This window comes from Zophobas morio, unplaced genomic scaffold (assembly GCF_036711695.1).
Source record: "Zophobas morio isolate AGI-343-1 ecotype UQ-CSIRO unplaced genomic scaffold, CSIRO_AGI_Zmor_V1 ptg000044l, whole genome shotgun sequence".
In the NCBI taxonomy this organism is placed as follows: Eukaryota; Metazoa; Arthropoda; class Insecta; order Coleoptera; family Tenebrionidae; genus Zophobas; species Zophobas morio.
This window is the reverse complement of record NW_026972149.1, coordinates 3,871,493-3,894,186: the sequence shown is the minus strand read 5'-3', so window position 1 is coordinate 3,894,186 and position 22,694 is coordinate 3,871,493. Positions and strand designations below refer to the sequence as shown.

Sequence of the window (22,694 nt, the reverse complement as noted above, 5' to 3'; positions counted from 1 at the left end):
ACTTAACAAGCAAGAAGCGCATGCGTACTAACAAATTATTATTATACACAACAGCAATTTTTTAATTTAGTAAACACCAAAGTATCGTTGTGATGTTTTTTGAAAGTTGTCAGGTCGTGATCGTACGATGTGGATGCAATGATTGTTAAATAAATGTAGGCTTGAAATTGTAACAAACAATTTTTTATTTGGTTTAATTCAATACATCATAGATAAATAAACGTCAGATTAATATTGCACATGATTGAAAAATGCCTATGTCAAATGGACGTAATATAATATGCCATATGATAAAATGTAAAATGAAAAAGTGAAGAAAAAGGATGATGCGTAAAAATGATCAACAAATAATGGCAACGCTACAATAAAATATAACTATATTTACATAATGTAGCTGGGTATTTCGTCCATTTAAAAATGAGGCGTAAATGTTCCGCTTAACATAAAACGACTAAATAAAATCGTGTCAACTGACATGTCAAGACATTGACATAAATAAAGGATAACATATAGAAGAGACAGTAGTGCAGTGACACGGAAGCCAGTTGGGGGTTCGGAAAGGTACCAGGTTAACAAGAAGGCACAAGCAGCGGCAGCTGTCTAGCACTAGCATTAGCAGGTGCCAGTCAGCAGAGTGGAGTGTAGAACGGCGCAATACCCTGTGAATTATCGACGAAAATGTACCGCAGCGCATTCGGACTTAAGATGGCTTTACTGAAGACATCCAATGGTGTAGTACACAAATAGATACGTACATACTGTCGAGGCACTGTGAGTAAGGCAATCCTACAGTAGTTCAGTGGAGATAGGGTCATCCGTGTGAACACGGACAGCCGGGTCGAACCGACATTTAAACTTTAAAACTATGTGCAAGGTTTGTGCACACAACAGTAGATAAAATATATCTATATATTATATAATGTATAATTATATAATTTAATTTGTGTAGGTCAATATACAGAATAGATATCGTACTCTGAAATCACAAACAAATTGAAAAGGCTACAACAATGAACACTCTAGGTTCCAATGGGGAAGCAGTACAAATACAGTACATTCAACATTGACGGGCGGACGGACGGACGGACGCGCCGACGGTCGACGTTCGATTCGTTCAAAACCGACGCACTGACACCGACCCGACGCGTCCACGTACCGCCCGCACCAACAGCCAGTGGACAGAGTACATCCGATTCAGGTTGGGGAAAGCACCAATACATAACAAGAGTAGTGTCCTGCATAGTCTCAATATGTTTGTTAGTGGCTGCATCCTCGCTAAATTAACAAGTGTACATTATAAATAATATACTATTTATCTAAAAACATTTATAAAAAAGACACTAATAATTACAAGAAAATAATGGCACTATATATTATGTTTGTTTCTGAGAACAAATGTTGGCGCCAGCATATAACGCTGTCGCTGACTGGAACCACGACACATTCACCACACTAACCCATTCTATATAAATCTTATCCTCTCTCGCGCTCTCTCTCTTTCTCTCTACAAAATCGTTTTTTTATATATTTTTCACTGATAAATGACTACAAATTTCATAAAATATCCAGTTTTACTAGACTCGTAGTTTATCACATAGATGACAATTGGCAATAGAAACGCGTTCGGTTATCCACACGTTATCACTATGGCACTTAGCGTCTCGTGCGCCGGTCTAGGATGGCCAGTCTGTGAGTCTTGCTCGCTTATGCATCTGTATATTTTCGTAATCACCACCACTAGGCGGTCCCGTCGGCGACGGCAGATTCGTCGGCGTGACACTACCAGGAGTCGGAGTTATGTGACCGGCCGAACTGGGCCTCGGATGATGGCTGTGCGTCAGGTTAAGACTCTGCACGTGCGAATGATGAACGCCGGTGCTCAAATGCGGATGATGTTCTCTTGGAGGCGATATCGGTTCACTCTTTATTTTAACGGGTATGGGTGAGGACGACGACGGCGGCGGCGTGCTACTGGATACGGCCAAATGCGGCAAACAGTTACTACTGTGTGTCAGAGCTGTAGATATTTGGTGTCCGCTCCACGATATGGAACTCAAACCCATGTCCGGGCCCATGCTAAAATCCTGCGCGCCGAACGATGTCAGAGTGCCGGGATAATTCGACAGTCCGGGGGTTTGCAGTGCCACCACTGGCGTATTCAAGGTCGACTGGGTTCGATTATGCTGAAAACAAAAACCAAACGTCAACCGACACTTGTCATCCTAATACTTGTACTCTCGTTACGTCGTATCAACGTATCATCATCCATCATCGACCGTTCGCTCCGGTCGCGTATGCAAATGGTCGACCTACGTCGTGTCATTTTTGCAGAGCCGATCATCGACCACGATAATAAGTGGGGCATTAAAATAACGGTACGAAACGAAATCGAACTAAAAGCCCGAGGCTACTTACTTCTCCGTACGAAACTTCTTCCGGGGTAATACTTGGTCCTAGTGCCGTAGGTATGACGACTCGGAGGTTAGATCTCGGGCCGGGCGAATGTTGCTTCGGGTGTTGCTTTGAGGAACTAAGACCCGGTCCCGGGCTCGGCCCTGGGGACGGCGAACCACCCATCGGTGACGCCGAATTCGGGTAACCGTTGCTCATCTCGGGCATACCGCCGCTCGGATAAACCGAGTCGGTCTCCGAAGAAGACGGTCGAGGACTAATACTAGTATGAGCCATTTGCGGACTAGATTGAAGAAGACCAGAATCACCGTAACTTATGTTAACAGGCACCGAGACGGGTTGGGTGTAATTTGAAGAACTCATGCTGACCTGTTGGCAAAAAAAGCATTTCAGGAATCGAGTCCGCGCACCGCGACCTAAATCGTCAATCTTTTCTTCTTTTTTCCTTACAACATCCCAACTTACGTACCCTTTGTCCGTTGATTTGGTTTCTCTGAAGCATCATTTGGAACTCCTCGTCGATCTTGCTGTATTTGGCTTCGGTCCGCGGCGTCAACTGGTATTCCGTCTCCGGCTCCGGACTGTCAGGACTCATCACGCCGTTCTTATGCTCTTTCTTATTAAGTGCCTGCAAGTGTCAGTGGACCAGCTCATGGAGAAACGCAGCCTCTGGGGCTATCATACACACACCACACGTTCTAATTATCTCTAGTTAAAAAAAACTCTCTACCACACGAACTAGCATTACAAGTTAGGATATCAAAACTGAAGCAACAACTCGCGTAAATAACAGGCAAATGCAGCAATCCGATAACTTAGTATAATAAGCAACAAAAAACGAGTAACGTGTTAGCTTTTGAAGAATATCAGTGTACGTATGTATGTAGGTAGGTAAATAAATCAGTCTCGATGAAATCAACACAGTTATCGTGTTTGCATCAGCCAAGTATCGGGCATAGTTGCTGCTGGGTTTGATGTACCTCGATAATATTTTTGTTGGTCAGAGACTCGTGTGGCTCGTTGTATTCCGTGTACTTGAGTAACACTTTGTCCATGTCCGTGCTGGCATACTGATACAATTTATTGCTGCTGCTGAAGATGATGAGAGCGATCTCGCAGTCGCACAAAACCGACAGCTCGTAAGCCTTCTTCATCACGCCGAACTTCCGTTTGTTGAAAGTAACCTGCGCCAAAAAGTTACTAGCGACGGCACTCGTGCGACAAATTATTATTATTAGTATTAGCGTACTTTAAGAAAAGGGAAAATTATTTTCAATTAATTAATTAATTACATTACACGAGCGTCGAACGCATTATCACACCGCGTGCAATTTTCCTTTTTCTACGAGCACGAAGAAATCGCTTCGATATTTATTGGTCAGTGGTTTGTGGAATTACCTGTCGATTCCGTTCGTCGGTGATTCTCGATATTTGTATTTTTTTGCGACCCATGGCAGCAATTTTGAATCACTAGATAGAAAACCCGTGTCGACTATACAGTGTGGCAATAGCCTAAAGCGCTGACGTATCAAAGAGCGGTTGTGGAGTATCACCTCGTAGTTGGTCGTCAATGATCTGAAACAACATCTCTGCTGAAATACGTACGTACTCTAAATCGAAAATCTCAGCAAGTCGTACGTGGAAAAATCGCTTAAAAAATATGGCCGCATCTGAAATGTTTTTCGATCGATTTTGCGACAATGGGGCAGATTTATGGTAAAAGTTGTGGTAATTTTTGATAGGGAAACGGGCCACCCGCAAACATAGTGACCTGATTTTGATCAGGGTAGTAGCGGATCGATTGTCGAGGGCGAACAAGGCCGGCGCGTGGCCCTCCTACGCGGCAAGGGCGATCTACCTGTATAGGTAACGGGTAGTGGATTAAACCACCCACCTACACTAAATTATGTTTATACAATTAAAGTATGGCGATGGGGGGACGCAAAAAATTGGCGAAAACTAAGTTCGTCGAGGCGCTCGGACGGCGGTTAACGCTCGAGCGAGGCGAGTATCATCGAAAGAAAAAAAAAACCAACAACAATAAAACAGAGAAAAAAAATAGCAAAAGTTGAAACGGTCGTCTTTCTTCAAGTTTAATCGCAAAATATAAACAAATTATGAAGTTATGACAAAAATAGAATAAGTGTACTATTTTTAATTGGTCGATAAAAGCATTGTTACTAAATATAGTAGCAAATCATCACAGAAATATAGACACGTAACAAATTGTTTGTTTTTGTTGTTAAAGTGCGAGCGGGTTATGCGTACGGAGAGTTAGTTCGGTGTGAAATTGGCGAATCGGCTCTCGGTACGGATCGCTCGTGTCCCAATAATAATAATATCACGAGTGGATCCATCGTTCGGTGCAGCGTCTTGCCGACGTCCGCGCTCGAAAAAACAGAAAAAGCCCATAAATAATGCATCCTCACTCATCTCGGCGAAGCAAAGAATGTATTTCCATAATTTAGCGTTATTGTGTACACGGGCCGAGGTTAAGAGTTCCCCGTATTAGCATAGATACGGCAATCCAAACTCAAACAAAATTTCGAACTCACCTGGCGAAAATTGAAGCACGGTCCGCTCGAACATGCTAAGATAAAGGCCGGTTCGGCGGCGGCGAGGCACTGCGACACTCGTGAAAAGGCTCCGAACTGAGCGCGACTTGGCAGGAACGCGGAGATCGCTACGACGGCTCGCAGGGAGAGAACGACGCGCACCACGCGAGAAAACTACCGAGACCGAGTCCCGGCACCCGGCCCGTGCCAAGCTGAGATGATACGCTGATACCCGCCACCGGAGACGGCCCGGCATTGGTCGATACGCCGCCGTGACGTCACGGGCACGCGGCCAATCGCCGCCGCCGTCGGTATCTACGCCGTTCGAGTCAGCTGGCGCGGGTAGCCAAGACGCGTGGGGTAAGCCGAGGGCCAGCATCTTGCGCGTCGCCGTGGTCTCCGATCTTCGACGCCTTCCGAGCTCTATGCGCTCCCTCGATGTCGCACGTTAACGCCGCCTGCACCGCTAATTATAGACCGAGTGTTCTTCTTCTGCACCCCGGCCGCGGATCGGATGTCGCACCTTACGAACTTTTCCTCGCCGAGGTATCGATTCGCTCAAATTAACGAAATCCCACTCAAAGAGGTCCGCAAGTCCAAGCAACGAACGATCCGCCCAAATTACAAAACTTTTAAGAATGTCGAAATCGAAAGACTATCACTATTTGAAATATTGAATGTATAATCGGGGTCGGACGCCAGGTGTAATCCAGCGTCCAGCGCATTCGATTCGATTAATAAGTGCGCAATATTTACGAGAACCTATCGAGTAACTACCGACATCTTATATCTCGCTAATACATGAACTGATTGATCCCGGTGTCGACGGCAAGCTACGACCTCTTCCGCAAACAAGTAAACAGCGAGCGGCTAAGCCCCAAATCGAATTTTTTAAATGCAAAACACGTGTTAATTAAACGAGGTCTCTTCCATCGTCATCGCCTCCATATGTCCAGGGCTTATGTAAATATGTTATTAGTTCCCGCTATAGCGCGATACCGTAAGCCTTAATCACATTGATAAAAATTACAGAAATAGGAAAAGATCTCCCTATGACGGAGATAAATAAAATCGACTGCACCTGTCAAAGTCGATTTCGATCGCATCAATAAAACTATTGATGCCGCGGACGCAAATTCAAACTCCGACTAGTAAAACAATAAAATCATTACACAACAAAGAGTATAACGATTAGTTTTCGGTTCTAGTGCGCCAAACACTTCATTAAAAATCCTTGGACCAGTTCCAAAAATATGGTGAAGTTTGCTTGGCATCAACATTTTTTAATTACGAATAAACTTGTACCGCTAAAATGCCATACTGCCAACACCATTTTTTTCAGATTATTCTCTAACAGGAAATTATTGACTATAAAAGGTTCGAACGCCAGACGTGCGGTTACACAGTATGTGCTCTGAGCACATGTGTTCCGGCAAGATTAATTTTTTTTTAGCAAATTCTACGTACATTTCAACTATCCATCCAGATTTTTACTTACGAGAAAAAAATCCTCCCTTCGACAAGTCAAAAGTCGAACGTCGAGATGAACGAACTTCGTAACTACAAAAACTTTACTCTTCGGATAAGCAACTATTCCACTTCTTAATTATTTCTAAAGTTGGGCCAGCGCCCTTTACTAAAGCTAATAGAATGTTCTCGCCGCCGGATTTCCGCTAAGACGGTGCGCTTACAGCTGTTTTGCTTGCTCCTGGATCACAGTTCCCCTACACTTAAAAGTGACGTTCTCGCCTTATCACATGCAATATGTAAAGTTATTCGTGAAAAAAAGGGTCACTTGAATCGTCGCAGTGAATGGTACTCGATCGAACCGACAATTACGATCTCGACCAGATGACCTACACTCGATACCGAAGGGGCAACCCAAAGCGGTGACCAAAAATCGAAAAGTACGACAGTCGAAATTTTCGACCTCTACATGTGCATGGGTATGCAAAATCGGCGCGGGTGGTGCCGGGCCCTCAGATGTGGTACCTGGGAGTCATCAACCGCACATAATGACTCTTCCACACGGTCTAGATACGCACGATAGAGGGATGTTGGGCGCCAAGTCCCTCCCGGTAGAAAATCGGAGTTCACCCCCCGTCCTCCCCCACCGACGAACACAAGCCGGTGCACGTGTTTTCCAGGCCTCTCCCGCTTTCCCGCCTCCCGGTTCAATCTTGACGGATCACGGCTCTCGCCAACGCGAACGGCCAGGATAAACAACGAACTCCAATTACAAATCGCACATTTTCCGTATTTTACCCAAAGGACACGTTAAATTTTGCCATTATTGTTTCTTGAAACAACAAACCCATTTGGGCGATGGAGACTTTTCGAGGGTTAGATTTAGATTATTTTTAGAAAATAAGAACGTCACTGATTTGTAGAAACTTTTAAACGACGACAATGGAATATAAAAGTTATTGACGGTTTAATGCTTTCTTGAAATCAACACCGGTGCCGAAACGTGGCGTAATAATTTCCGATAAGTAACAAAGTCGCTCGAAAAAAGTTTCAATTGCCTCGTTTTACACGAAATCTTTCGACCGTGCGTTTTCAACTTGTTGTCGTTTCAAAAGGAGCAATATAGAAGTATCAAACGATCATATTTTCTACTCGTTATTACATATTTCATTATGTTGTTTGTATACAAAGAATGGCAAATCTAGTTTACTAAATTCATCCATTAAAATCAAGGACATTCACTTCATTTGCTTTTTCATTTGTCGAAATTTCCGCTTTATCTTACGTGGAAAGAAATTTTTCATTAGATAGCAACATTAAAATACGCCGAGGGTCCTTATTGTTTCTTTGTACTGTTTACTCAAAATAACATATATAACAAGATGGTAGCATAAAGTTAACGTTGTCATATCTTAACGAACATGGTTACTCACAAAAATAGTATTTTTTACGAAGATCGTCAAAATATGAACACCCCTACATTTTAAATACATATAGGTTTGTTATTTCAAATTGCTCTTTCATTTGAATACGCTACGAAAATCAAAATTTTCCACAGTTTACGCAGATGAAAATTGATTAAAACTAAATATGTTATCTTCTTCTTAATAAGAAAGAAATACACCTTGTTTGTACATGATTATTACATCAATAGCGGCGTTGAATTTGCCGCCTCCTCGACACACGGATTATAATCAAAGCTAACGTTAAAGGTCACTAATGGCGGATATATCAAGTGACAAGCAAATTTAGACATTAATTTACAGACACTCTGTACTTCCTTGGTCGCAAAATGAAACAAAATATCGTCATTATCATTACCAATGGCCAGTTTTAGATTACATAAGTAGTACTTGAGAGAAAAAAACAAGCGCAACTGTCAAAATTACTCTATATTTCAGACCGTGCCATAAACAATAAATAAAAAATTTAGTTGGCCGTGGCTTTAAAACTGCAGTTGGCAATTCTGTTTTGTGAATGTTGCACTATGCGGCCAATTTTTTTTGAGGTTGAAATTAATTGCCAGAAATAAATTTTATAATTTGTAACTAGTTTCTAGGCAATTTTGACAATTTCATATTTTTCAAATATTCGTTTCTGAGATTGTTAAAACAGTTCAGTTTTGACACAATCTTAAAAATCAGACATTATTAAAACACCAACGTCACTGCATCGAATAGCTTCCATTAATATGTAACAATATTTTGCGATGACGTCATTGATTTTTGTATGGGACGTATAAATCAATTTTAGTTCGGTAACCTCTACATCAAGGTTAATATCTTAATAACATTTCGAAGAAATCCGCTGTGTAGCTGCCGAAATACACCGTCAAACTAATCGTCTGAATTTTTTTGGGTTCATCTATACGAGTAAAATTGAAAAGAGATGAGTTGTGAATTCATAGGAGCTGCAAATTTCAAGTGAGATTTTGCGATGACGTCATCTTTTTTTAAATATCTCTACACGATGAATTTCAACCGTCTCTTAGTAATTGTATCGTATATTTACAATGACAGATTTCTACAGAACAAAATCAATGAGAACTTTTTGTGAATTGACATTTTTGAAAAGTTCTAAATATCTTCTAGCTCTACAGGAGTGAATAAAATTTTCACTTAGCTTTTATTATTAGCTCATTTACCGTATCACTGGACTAATTCTAATCCCTAATTATTACTAGGTCGTTTTATTTGAACCAAGGGTTCAAATTTTGAAAATGTAAAAATCCGATCAGATTTTTTGTCCAAACTGTTGAAGCGAAGTAGGAATGTGGGAGTAACAAAAACCCGCCAGCGAAAATCGGGACTTTTGACTCATTTCCAAATAAGTTTGTTTGGAAACTTCAGCGAATTCCAGTTGTTAATTAGTCGCTACAAGTTTAAACGTCAGAAGCCGTCTTTACAATATCTTGAGACTTCGGAGGCGTAACCTTTGACACCGTTATGAGGCACGTTTCAAATTTAAAAGAAACTATTCCAATGAACGAGCAATCTTCTGTAAGAACTTTGTAACATTTGTTGCTTGCGGATAATCGATACAGTGTTTGGGTTTCTGAGAACTAATAAGTTTCCAGGAAATGCAAAAGCCTCGATATACGATTTCGGTTATCGTAACAGATAAACACGTTCATTACGATTATTAGATATAGGTAGGGTTAAGATTACAAATCAATTTGGCACCCGGGCCAAAACAATATATCAAAACAAAACGCAACGTGAATTTTGGCGCTGTGGAAGTTACAAGGAGTCTGATATTTATGCATTCAAATAATGTTGATGATGATAATAATAATAATAGTAATAATAACGTGGTGTGTGGCTTTTTGTTTCTTAATTGTACCGTAGTAGCAGCTTCCGTTTGAAGCGTAGCATAGGTCTGTTTAGAATCAGGAGTGGGATGTTAAAATTTAAAGTTTGGAAGAATACGACGTATATGGCGAGTCATAATGGGCTAATAACGATGCGAATGCGACGTCGGGTAGTCCACGTCTCGAAGATGTGGAAGAGCTCGTTGGTCGAGTAAGAGAATGCGGCGTGGATGCAGCGCGAGTCGATGTTTTGAAATTTCGCGTTGTGCATGACGCCAACTAGCAAATCAAAGCAAAAAACGATGTGTAAGGGGCCATGAGCTAAAGATAGCTGTGGGCACGTGTGCAGAGCGGGAAATGTGAGGCCCGGGGTGAGCGGACGTCTCGACGGGCGTCGCGAGCTTGACTCATGGTATGCCGGTCCGATTCGCTCCAAGCTCCATTCATACCATGGTGGGCCAGGCCAGCAAGTCACCTAGAGCGGCCTCCGCCAGAATACTAGCCGGCCTGTTAGCCCGGTTACTCACCTCGGCAGTAATCCGGCGGAAAAGCCATGTGCTGCGCTCCCGGTAGATACAGATAGCGCCCAGTACACCGTAGACCGAGAGCGTAGTGCAGCGATAGCGGCGAAGGCGGCGTACGCAGCACCAGCAGGCGGCAGGAGCGGCAGGAGCGCATGGACCCCTTCTCAAGTGCCGATGCCTTTTAAGGCGCGATGAAACTGCCAAGTGCGTCGGGTTTCTTCAGCCCCCCTCGCCGCCCGACGCCTGCGGTACCTCTGGACAACGTTGCCAATCTACCCCACGGCCGCACCAGCACGTGCCTGACGAACGAACCGATGTTTTTACTCTTTAATCGACGTCATGCCAACCGAAGGAGCCTTCTGCACTTTTATTTCCCTGATTACTTTGATCGCCCGGAGATAAATCCCACCGAAAGGAAAAATACTACTTGGAACTTGCCCAAAAACGACACAACTTAGTCACTCCCGGGCTTACTCACGCTATGGCCGTGGAAAAGGACACTCATCAAACCTGACTTGTTCCTAGTACGCAAATATGCACCATGGAACTCCCGGTCCTGGCAACACCGAACTCACTACGTTGCGCTTAGGTCCCTTACCTCCAAAATATCGCCCGATCACCAAGCAGAATTTATTGTAATCGAGCCATCCTCCAAAGATTGGATTTTCAATAATAATAACAATAATAACTTTATTAAAAACAAAAGCAACAAATTACCTTACTTCCTACTGTCAAAAGTGACATAGTTGACAGTACCATTTAATTTAAATCAAAATTTAAGCCAAACTCAAATAGTATTTCTTAATCGGCCCGTGTAACTAACAAATATTAATTGTGGATACAAATTTCAATAAACAAAATTGTACTATTTTTGCTAATTTATTAATCTACTGTACAATTAATGTTATAAATTCTACATTGTAAATGACATTAAAAAATCTGGGTTTAACTACCGCCGCAAACCAAACCAACTTCAAATCCTCACGTTTGCGTTAACTTTGTCGCTTGTGGTTGTAATGTAAAAATTAAAAATCAGTCTTTCAAGGATTTTCGTTGGAACTTAAAGCCTTTATTGTTGAGGCGCACTTTCGCAATGTTCAAAAAGTGGAAGGGAGGTTCAGGGCACTTGTGATGATTTCCGTGAATAATTTCCTAATATGCAACATTGGCTTCAGCAGCATCCTGTTGTTCGGGTGGTTTACCAACGTTTTGCTTTCCTTATCCTTGTTTTTTCTTTTACCCATTGATTTCTCTTTCTATCGCGTAACTAGAATCCGTCTTTCCATGGATCTTAGAATTGTTTCTAGTTTTTGACCTCATTGTTTCCGTTTCATGCGTTAACATTGACAAGATGGATGCGTCAAAATTTTGGTCTATAATCTGTAAGGATACTGAGTGTTCTCCATCCTAATGTGATCCACCTATTAATCTGTTTCTTGATTCTCTTTGCACTATTTTATCATCTCCAAGGTATAGACAACAAAAGAAATAGAAAGAAAAAAGAATCTGTGTTGCGAAACGTCATGACTCAGTTTAGAAAAACCAAAGTTGTAATTGTAATTCTTGTAATTCAGACCACTATTACAAGACAGAGAAGGTTTCATGTCAATGCGTTTGTTAATTCACAAAATATGCGAATTGGAGTTTGGGCAGCAATTCGTTAATGGGTCACTTTTTTAATGTACTTAGTTCACCAGGACATTTTGGCACTTTTTTTTTTTGAAAAAGCGATGATCATAAATTTGCGAGGGGACATTTTTAACAAGATAGTGCCACAGCCCATGCAGTTGGAACCACGATTGCTTTGTGGCAAGAATTTTTTGCAAAGCAGTCGAAACAGAGAAAACCCGTGGCCACCAAAATTTGGTGATCTTAAGGTGGATTGCCGTTGCCGTTGTAAGCTAAAAATACGCAGCGAAAGTATGCGTAGTTTGTATCATCCGTTGACGTTGCCGTTGGGTTTTCAACCAATCAAATTGCAAGTAGTGTGCAGTACTGCCAACTTGAATAAAAATCCCCTGAAGTAGGGGGGGATATTTTTCCGGTTGATACCACTAATTCCACGAAAATCGAATTTAATAATAATCATTTTCTACACTGTAGCTTTCTCATGGATTGTTAAAGATAGTTCGTCTCAAAAACAGATTAGGTATTATAACTATAAGGGCTTATATTTTGCCCTTTTTTTCTTAATATGTGTAGACTTATTTCGACAACACGAAACTTAAAACATGTTTAAAATGGTAAATTTTTGTAGGAACGTATCGATTTTGCAATTAAGCTCCACCCCTCGCTCTGTCAACGAATGAAAAATTCATCACAATTGAGCGTGAGATGAATATGGGTGGGGCTTCTCTTTTGGTTTCCTTTTTTAATTAATACATTTAGTTTTCTTTGTATAACACGATTACTTAAGAACATATTTAATTTCTCGTAGAAAAATACGGATTTTACAATTAAGCTCCGCCCTTTGACTTACGACGAATAAAAAAGAAATCATCAGAATTTCGATAGGGCGGGTGGGTGGGACTTATATTTTGCCCTTTTTTTCTTAACCTACATAGCCATCTTTTCACAACAAGAAACTTAAAACATGGTTAAAATGATACATTTTTGCAAGGAAGTATGGATTTTGCAATTACGGGGCGGAGCCTAATTGCAAAATCGATATTTCCTTACACAAATTTTCCATGTTCTAAGTTTCATGTTGTGAAAAGAAGTCTACACATCTTAAAACAAAAAGGCAAAATGTAAAACCGCCCGCCCACCCGCCCGATCTCAATTGTGATGATTTTTTTTATTCGCCGTAAACCAAGCTTAATTGCAAAAATACTTATAATTAAAAACATGTTTTTGAATATCGTATTGTTAAAAAAATACTATACATATTAAGAAAAAAATCATCACAATTGAGACAGGGTGGGTGGGCGGGGCTACACTTTGCCTTTTTTTTTTCTTAATATGTGTAGACTTATTTCGACAACAAGAAACTTAAAAACATGTCTAAAATGGTAAATTTTTGTGGTAATCAACTTAAATCCGCAACTTTTTTTCTACAATCCCGTTAAACACGGTAAAAGTCGAACATCAAAGCTACTATCAACGGCAACTTGGTAACGGATTTTCAACGTCAGTGGGAACAGTAACTGCAACGTCAACAGCAGGTTTATAAATCCCACTTTACACCGGCAGATTTTTTTCTATGACCATATTTGCAAAACTCAATTTATCATAGCCCCATCGACCACGTAACATTTTCAATATTTATTGTAACACGTTGATAAACTTGAATTGCCATTTTTGTGTTTATATTTGTCATTTTATTTCACATGTCGGAGTTGACGTCATCAACTTTCCGCTAGGGACACAACACTGCTTCAAAATATACGAACTAGCATTGATCACTCTTGCAGTGATTCCAGGAAAATTAGATAGCTGGAAGTTCAAAAATTAATGGAACGGAGATTTTTGAAATAAATTCCCCCAGATTTTTATTGTATAGATCGATAGATAAAAGTTGGATGAACACAAGCACAGACAAAACCATAATTTCCAACACACAGTTGGAACTAAAAATTTGAAATAGTATGATGTACACTGAAACAGGTTCTGTTTTATAAATGACCATATCGCCAATGGAGGGACGAATTCTAGCGATTTTATTTATTTACAGTTGAAATGATTGTCAAACATGTACCATTTTGTTAACGGCAAGGTAAACTTTAACAATATCGACTATTTGTTTTTACATGGGAACTCACAATTGTTCCACTTTGTCCTGGATTATTCCTTGATAAAGTGATTAAATAAATGAATAAACTTTGTTTCTTATCAACTTCGAACTTCCACGAAAAATGTTTACAGCTTAAATGTCAATTTTGCTTTTTATAACGATGTGCAGTAAAAACGTTTCAAATACATCTAATAAAGTTTTATGATTCTAGAATGCGGGGATTATAGATACAGAATGTTTTAACATTTTCACACCACTCGACGAACAAAGAAGTTCTCACTGTCAAAATTTCGATCTATAATTTTTATGGTTTTAATACAATCAAGACTGCAATTTTGAGAATCTTTTTGATTTATTTATGTAAGTTCTTGATTAATACACTGCATTGCTTTTAAATTGTAATAATGATACATGATATCAATTACACTTCGTTAACAAAATGGTATTTTATAATGATCACGCGGATGAAATAAATGTCAAGAAAGCAATAAAAGTCTCCAATTGATTAGGTGTAGGCACATTTAAGGAAAAATATCAAAATCAATACAGTATAAGAAAGCCACTAAAACAATCCTTTTCCGAGGTCTGGCACGAAAAGATAATAGTTTTAGGTTGACTTTCTCCACATACGAAGCTCCTGACGCAGGATAAGAAACATTGGACACACGATTATATCGAAAACACATATACAGTGCGTTGAACTTTTCACGAAGACAGCTTTCGGCAAATTTCTTGGGGTATTTTCCATACACTCGCTGTGTTTCCAGAACCTCATCGATCTCGTTTTACCTATATTATTCAAACGGTCTTAGAGGTTGTCTCTGAAAAACCAAAAACGCGGGTCCAAATAAAATCGATTTTTGAACTAAAAGTGAAAAAACTGTTCAAATTTTGCGATTTTGCAGTGAAAAATGACAAAAAAGTATGTAAAGGTCATGAGAAGCAATTGAATTTCATTGTATGTGTAACAATGCAAAGTTCTAACGTCTACAGGCATAGCTTTATTATGCCTCACCCGCCAACGTATCCGGAAGTGAGTTTTTAATTTCGAAAGCAATAATACTTTGGATTTTTTTTAAGATAAGCATTTATTGTATTTTATTAAAGGCGTATCAACGTTTCCAGCTAAGAAATGAATTGCAAGCAACAAAAAACCGAAAACAATGAGAACTATCACTTGCCAAAACAAACATGTCTGAAATGCGTGGCCTCATTAAACCCGTCATTATTTTAATATAGGGGAAAAGCCTGCTTCCAATTCATCAACACCGCAATGTTTGTCGTTTCTTCCTGCATCCAGGCGTAAAAAAGTGCAATAAAAATGGCAAAAATTACACCACAATTCACAAAGGCGCTTTTCCAAGATGTTTAGTTGGAAATTCGAATGCCAAAGGAGCACTGAACGAGCGGGTGAATGCCCTTGTTCTATTTCAAGAGTCACAAAGACCAATTTATTGGTGACAACAGTACATCGACAATTATTCCGCCTCGAAAAGAAAACTCGCAATGAGAATTTTCACGAAAATCAACCGACCTTACGAAAAAATTTAAAAACGCCGTTTTTCTTTGTGCACGGAAAATCAGTTGAACTAATCACAATTAACAAGTAAAAAGCGATGACGTCAAGACGTCGCGTGTGGAGACAACGAATAAAACACTTCCAGGCAAAGCAAAGTCAAGATTTTAGCTTGTACTGCCAGTGACAGGATAACACTAAAAAGCTCGATGACCCGCTAAAATAAATTAAGCGAAGTAATTACACCTATCAAGGAATTTTTTCGGATTTCCAAAGGACGATGCGAATACACGTAAATACCGGGCGGTAACTGGATCATTTAATTTTTTTTATTTAATTTCATTACACGTCCATGGATTTCACGATCCCTCTTCCCGTTAATATTTAAAACTGACAGCTCTACATCAATGGGTTGATGTGGGTAAACTATTTTCAACAGCTCAATGAACAGTCGTGAAAAATTTAACACCGTTATTAGGCAAAAGAAACCAAAAATACATTATTCAGACAACAATGAACTGAAACGGCGATGTGGCCAACATTTCACAATTCCGACATCAAATATACAAACACATCAAAAATATATGTAATTATAGACTCCTTTTCCAAAAGTGGCCTGTATATTCTCTCTCTGAAACCAGTTTCAACCTTCTCTTCATTTCTCAACTTAATATCATAGTTTTTTTGGAAATTAGTCTAAAACATAAAAAGTACAATTCCGACTTGTCGTTACACGTAATATCTATAAAATCAACTCTGTATTAAGTAAAAGTAAAATGATAAGATAAGTTACGTCATTGTAATCAGAGCCGTGCATATATTGTGCGTTCCCCCTTTTAAGGTTAAAACAATGACAAGATTGCAGTATCTCTCGAGATTTATGTACGGACAACGTGCTGTTTTAAAAGTTAGAGTTAGATCATAAAATTTTACAATTTAAGACAGGACACACCAGGCTTAGTTTTACAGTAATATTGACTCAGGAACTACAAACACTGGAAAAATATTTCATTATTCGTCAACCTCTGAAAAGCCACGGACGTCATTTCAAAAAAGTACTAAAACCCTTGTACCCTACAATCAGTTAAAACCAATAGAATTCGCAGGACTTTAGTTCAATCAAAACACTACAATAAATGCTAATAAGACGAAAACGAAGGCAACTACTATATTCTCAAAAAACAATGGCTTTCTATTTTTTTTTTTATTATTTAACATATTCAAACAAGGTCGCGTAATTAAGAAAACCGGTTGGCTAATTTTAATTGAAATTAACAGTTTTGTGTTTATTACTATTCATTCTATTCTGTGGTCGACCAAAAACGACGTCAACTCGAATTTTGGATGCAACCAATCAAGGTGAAATTTATCCCATGATTTTGTTGTTTTATAAAATAATTTTGTCATAATTTGTTTATTCGTGACACTAATATTAAAAACTACTTCGAAAAACACGATACAAGTGGTGCTTGTCGTAAATAGGTAGTAGTTTAACGACAAATTCTACGTGTACTTTAATCTGAAAGTACTCAAGGTATTATAATTATGGAACTTATAAACACTGTTATAAATAAAAAAATAGAAGTACTACTAGCATTTGATTGCAAATCTAAAGCGGAATTTACGTCGTAAGTCGAACAGTTTTTCGATTTTTGAACTACATTTCCTTTAGATTTTCTTGTCTCTTTCTATTTTCGGATGACGCACGCAACAATCGACTCAGTAGCGGATAAATAAACAACGACAGATATTGACCACAACTCACTAGATTAAAAAACCACAAATTTGAACTTGAAAGAGAAAGCAGCCATTAAAGTGCAGCAACCGTCGCCTGGAACACAGAAAGTCCAAAGTTCCATCTTAATATTGTATATGTTATGAAAAGGCAATTGCGCACGCGTAGCGCTTACCGTAACGCTAAGTGAATTAAGCTTAGCGTGTCCCATTACCAGTTAAGGTTATTAAGCGAGGTTATGTTGCGTGGACGCGAAAATTTGCTTTCTGATGGTTCCGTGTGCTGCTCTAAAAATACAACCAAGATTGCTGGTCCTGGGTTTTTGATTAAATTCCTCGACAGGAGTGAAAATTAAAAACGTGCCTTCTTTTCCTAACCTAAACAAACATTTTGGTGTAAGACGTGCTTAACGTAACGTAGGCGGCCTAAGGAGATCGCGATAAGTCAAAATTGTACATTGAGTTTCGAATAATTACAATCGCGTGACCTTAACCTTACCGTATTTTTGACGCGAAGTAGCGCGATAACTCCCCCTTAGATTCACAACGTTAACGTTATGACGTTAAACGCATATTTTTAAAGTATAACCGTAGCATTAAAGAAAAACAAAATAGTGACAAATTCGTTTTAAAAAATAAAGAGAGTTGAAGTTGTCCTCAATTTGCTCGCAGTCATTGAAGTTTGTAAAAATAAGATGGCCTTTGGCACATTTTCGCGGTACGGTTTGGTTTATTATGCTAGAACCCGAATGTCATTATACCGCACGTTGTTCGTTGTTGTTTTCTCATAGCTTGTTATAAAAGCGGTAGCTTGTGATTTAACAACAAATTAAACATCCTCTCCACCATTTGCTGTGAAAATGAAACCGCTGTACAAGTTTTGTAATTATAAAATATGAACAGCCTTGAAGTGAGCGTATTTCGGATGTTTTAATTAATCGCTTTATGTTCGGAGAAAGGAAGAGCCCGGGCGATGAGACTATGAGGGTTGTTAAGTCGCAACCCCCTTCTAAGCATAAGCCAGCCGCATATGTGCATCCGCAATAATTTCCGTTAATTGACACATTTCATGCCTCCGTTTGATCGCGCCAGGAAAAATGAAGTAACAAAGATACTAAATAATGCCACCGTCTGTGTACTCTCTTTGATCGATAATTATTGTTTAATATTTAATTCTCGGTGATACCCATGTTTGCAGTACGTGTACGTTGTCACACAACTTCTGGCTCGAATTCGGAGGGCTAATTTCTGCCTTTGTACGAATCGTGTTTACGGTGAACTTACCGTCGAAAATAACTTCGGATATGTGCGGAAATTACCACGGTGACGTCAATTTGTCTTCAAAATATAAATATCTAAACTCCACAACTTCGATAAATTCAATTTACATTAAAACGTCATTTATAAATTTATAATTTATTGAACATTAAAACAAAAAGAAGCGGTTTGCTGCTGTTCGAACTTTATCACTAGTAATATAGATTAGATTTGACATGGTTCTAACTCAAGGTCGGCGCTCTTATCTTTAAATAAATTACTATTAATTTTAATTATTGTACTGTCGAATAAAAATAATGTAAATGTTTACAAACGTAACTCTAATCTGGTACCGAATCTCGCACGAATAAATTGACACAATAAAAAATCTTTTGATTGGAGTTGATATTTATTTTTCGTTTGAAACGCATGAAAGAACGTCCCACAGAGATCCGAACTCTAAAATTGCCACAGCGGGCATACTTTGAAAAAAACACCACCACAATATTAAAAACGAAAATATCAATACTCGGCCTTTTCGTTTGAAATGTGTTTTTCAGAACTCGGCATGCAAATTATTTCATTCGAAAAGCACGGAATTCAAATTGGAATCTTATTAGTTGAAGTATTCGCACAACAGGAATGAATCGCAGAAAAACGTTTGTTTTAGCAACCAGCTCTCCGTCGCAAGGGGAAGTGTTGTAGCAATCAAGGATCACTAATGAGACGACGATCAATGTTGTGCAATTCTTCGAATAATAGTCAATGTACACACCCTCTTCGATAAATTCTCGATAGGTGGCTGTTTCCCTCACCGCAGCTTAGCAAATAACTTGTGTGAAGACGACGAATGTTCACAGTTCATTTGAATGATGAATAATCGATGTAAACGTACCCTTTCGCACTAGTATTTTTGCTATACATGTTTTATTTTTTTCATTCTTAGGGTTCCCCGTGTCTTCAGTCCAGCTACATAGTTCCACAGCGATCACCCACCATATTTTAACTAAACATCAAATATCACCTCTTATCGCTATACCCGAACAATCAACCACACTATTCCGCCACCTTTGTTTACTTTTGTTATCATCCTTTAGGTGTGCACCTCACTTACTTGATGACATTTACAATTTTTACTAAATCCATGCTTCATTCACTCGAAAAATATGAATCAATAAACTGATACACTGCACCTTATTTATTCTTCCTTATCCACGGCTTCTTATTACCAACCAAGAAAGAAAACGTAAAAGAGGACATTTCCAAATTTAATACCTGTTTTGGCTTTTAATTTAGCTTTCCCCTGTGAGACCACAAAAACTCATTTAACGTCGGTTTTCACTCATCGAGGACCACTTTTCAATAAATGAGATTCGAGATATAACGGGTCCGTCATAAGAAGAGCAACAAAACTTCTCGAAATAACGCCCACAAAAGTAATTCTCGTTTCATTTATTTGAAAATCGATAAAAAGAAAAAATACATATAGCACTACAACTACAAAAAATTGGTTGAAAGTTGACGCACAATGAAACATATCTAGCATTTTCGAGTTGAGTTTTTCTTTACACAATTTTGAAGTGACGTCATCACATTATTGGTGGGGATGATTAGGCAAATTTTGGTTAGCGTCTACATGATATTCCTAATGTAAATACAAAATTTCACAGCAATCGGTTCAGTACTTTCCGAGATCATCTGTCTAATAAAAATCCGGGACGGCAGACAGACGGACCGATTACAATACTTCCTTTGCTTAGGCTCGGGAAGTAACAAAAATGTTTGTCACGCTGTCTGTCAATAAATAAAGTCGAGTTGTTACGCAAAGTAACAACTAATAAAACACTGTTAGTGCTAAATTTCATTTACTTCAAAATTAAATTATTTTCGAGCTAATCAGGAATAATTGTATTGACGTTTACAGTTGTCGTGTCAGCTCACTATCTCTTTTGATAATGGTGCTTAAGATAATTGAAAAGTAAGTGGTATTTTTTGACAGCTGCTGAGGTCCACTACATCGCAAAATCACTTCTTGCGTCACTACATTATATAATTTTCACGGCTTCCAAACATCTTTTTTTTTTGTTTCTGGAAAAACAAATCTTGCGATTTTCTTTTAAAAGGTCACAACTACACGAAGAAAGTCGATAAAGTGGTCCATCGTTGTATTTTGAATGAAGCTGCGGCAATTGTTCAACTTATTGTATTCAAATTTTGATCACGTTTCAATTAGCGTGACTACTGAACGTTATTAATGAAAGTCTTGAATGACATTCATGGTTAAAATGCTTTAGAAACGACTGCCTTTGAAAAAATTCAAACTCCACAGGGCTAAACTTTTTATCTCGGGCTACCTCACCAAGTCGTAAATGGACTTTCATTGATTAAGTTTTAAGCGCTGTTTTGTAACAAGTATAAATACACCCATCTGTCGAATTAATATCCACTATCTACAGAAAAATAAGTCCTGTCACGTGAACACCATTTGAAACGATCGTGAATGACGCTCAATTAAAACTACAAAAGTTCTGTCTTTTGTTGGCGTTACTTCTGATATCAAACTCATTTTGACTGTTATGTCGTCAAAATTTGCAATAGTCGCTTTTGGCTCAAGCAGCAAAGTTTCAAACTTTTGAATTTAAGTTGTCGAGGTTGAATTTGTGCATTACTATTTGTCAAGTTTTCCAAAATTTTGTTAATTTGGTACGAAAAATAATGTTTTGAATATTTCAATTTTGGGATTGTTTTGAATCGATTTGTCTAAATGTAAACTCAGGTAAAGTTTGATCTGAGTAATAGTATAAGTGTCAATGGATAAACTTTGTATTTACTAGCTGATTAAGTTTGGTTAATGAACATAACATTACTTAATTTGATAACATAATAAATGATTTGCACAAAATATGGTTTACTGAAATTAATTTTTTTAGCGTGTTGCACTTAATTGTGCAATACATATATTGTTTGAAAAAATGTCATCAACGTCAATGACAAATTTGCTGTTTGAAAATAACAATAAATTAGCAAGGTGTAGTTATGTGGCTAGTTTGTAAATTTTGTAATTCGATATGTGTCACCATTGCGTCAAAAACTACTAAATTTGGACTGGGTAATCCAGTTTGTAGTTGTTTCTGAGCCGCCAACGTCAACGTGTATAGAAAAATGTTTAAGTGCACTAGCAACCGAAGATAAAGATAAAGACAAAGAAAAATGTGTCGAATGATAAGCAAGTAATCTGCGATTGATAGTGGCCATATGGGTATTTACGTGTTCGAATTCGTGGTATCGCCCATGCAAAAAAGTCAGATAAAACCTGATCTTCCACCGTCAATCATAAACAAAATTTCCTGTAAAAGTCGGGGTTATCGCGGTTCAATTTTGAAATCTGCATCGTATTTGTCGAGTCGAAATCGAAGTAAACCGGGCCGTGCTCCTCACCGGCGATGCGTTTCGTATTCGACAGCCGTTGTAATGGACGTGAAGCTGCAGAAAGTCCCATATTACCGTGGGTGTAGTGTGGACGGTAAGTAGAGATGTTGGTAGCTGGTTTAAATCCAAGTGTCTCCAGGGGATCGGCTGTAGGGGAAGCAAGCGTCGTGTGGTCCTCGAGAGCACAGCACTGCACAACAGCACACGGGATTTCGGACAACGCGGAGACCGTTTTTTCCGGCGGCCCTTGCGGCCCTTCGAGGAGGAAGGAACGGCCCGTCGAAGCATTCGTCCGACGGGCCGCACCAAGGAGCGGATGCCCACTAACCATAAGTCCGGGAGCTTCTCATCCAGAATAAAAGCAACGCTCAAAATACAAGTTTTATTTCAGTACTGCTATAGCACAGCTTTTTGAGTATTTTTGACCTGCCTAAGTTGCACACAGCATTGCCTGAACAATTTTTAATGTTAATTATAGACATAAACAAACAGAAATATCTATCTATACATAGATTCGCTATAGGTTGCTTATATTAAAACCAAACTTTCGGTTCGCTCGGCTCGCAACCGCCGTGCTCGCAGATCTCTTCAAACTCAATTATACCGTGCTTAAATCCACGCGAACTTCGCCCTTTAAGAGCAGACAATCGGCACCTGCACCCGACAAAACCCTGAATCTACATCGCCGCTATTCCGCCGTATTGTTCAAATCTGATGGCATTTCGATGATACACCCTTTCGAATTAACGCGCCGAAT

General features: G+C 39.0%; 1 protein-coding gene across 9 annotated transcripts in view; it reads right to left on the bottom strand.

Moving 5' to 3' along the window:
• Positions 1–166: 166 nt before the first annotated feature.
• LOC135141320 (myocyte-specific enhancer factor 2) overlaps positions 167–22,694 on the bottom strand; it is a 55,821-nt gene continuing 33,293 nt past the window's right edge. For 6 of the 9 annotated variants that reach the window (XM_064072305.1, XM_064072312.1, XM_064072306.1 and 3 more), the window contains 5 exons: positions 3,811–3,987; positions 3,393–3,596; positions 2,882–3,040; positions 2,416–2,781; positions 167–2,183 (listed from right to left, as the gene is read on the bottom strand). In XM_064072305.1, coding sequence (XP_063928375.1) covers positions 1,674–2,183; positions 2,416–2,781; positions 2,882–3,040; positions 3,393–3,596; positions 3,811–3,864 — 1,293 coding nt within the window. In that variant the 5' untranslated portion in view covers positions 3,865–3,987 and the 3' untranslated portion in view covers positions 167–1,673. Of the gene's footprint in view, positions 2,184–2,415; positions 2,782–2,881; positions 3,041–3,392; positions 3,597–3,810; positions 3,988–4,967; positions 5,175–22,012; positions 22,275–22,694 lie in introns of those variants that run through there. The other 3 variants (XM_064072309.1, XM_064072310.1, XM_064072313.1) reach the window with 3 other exon arrangements.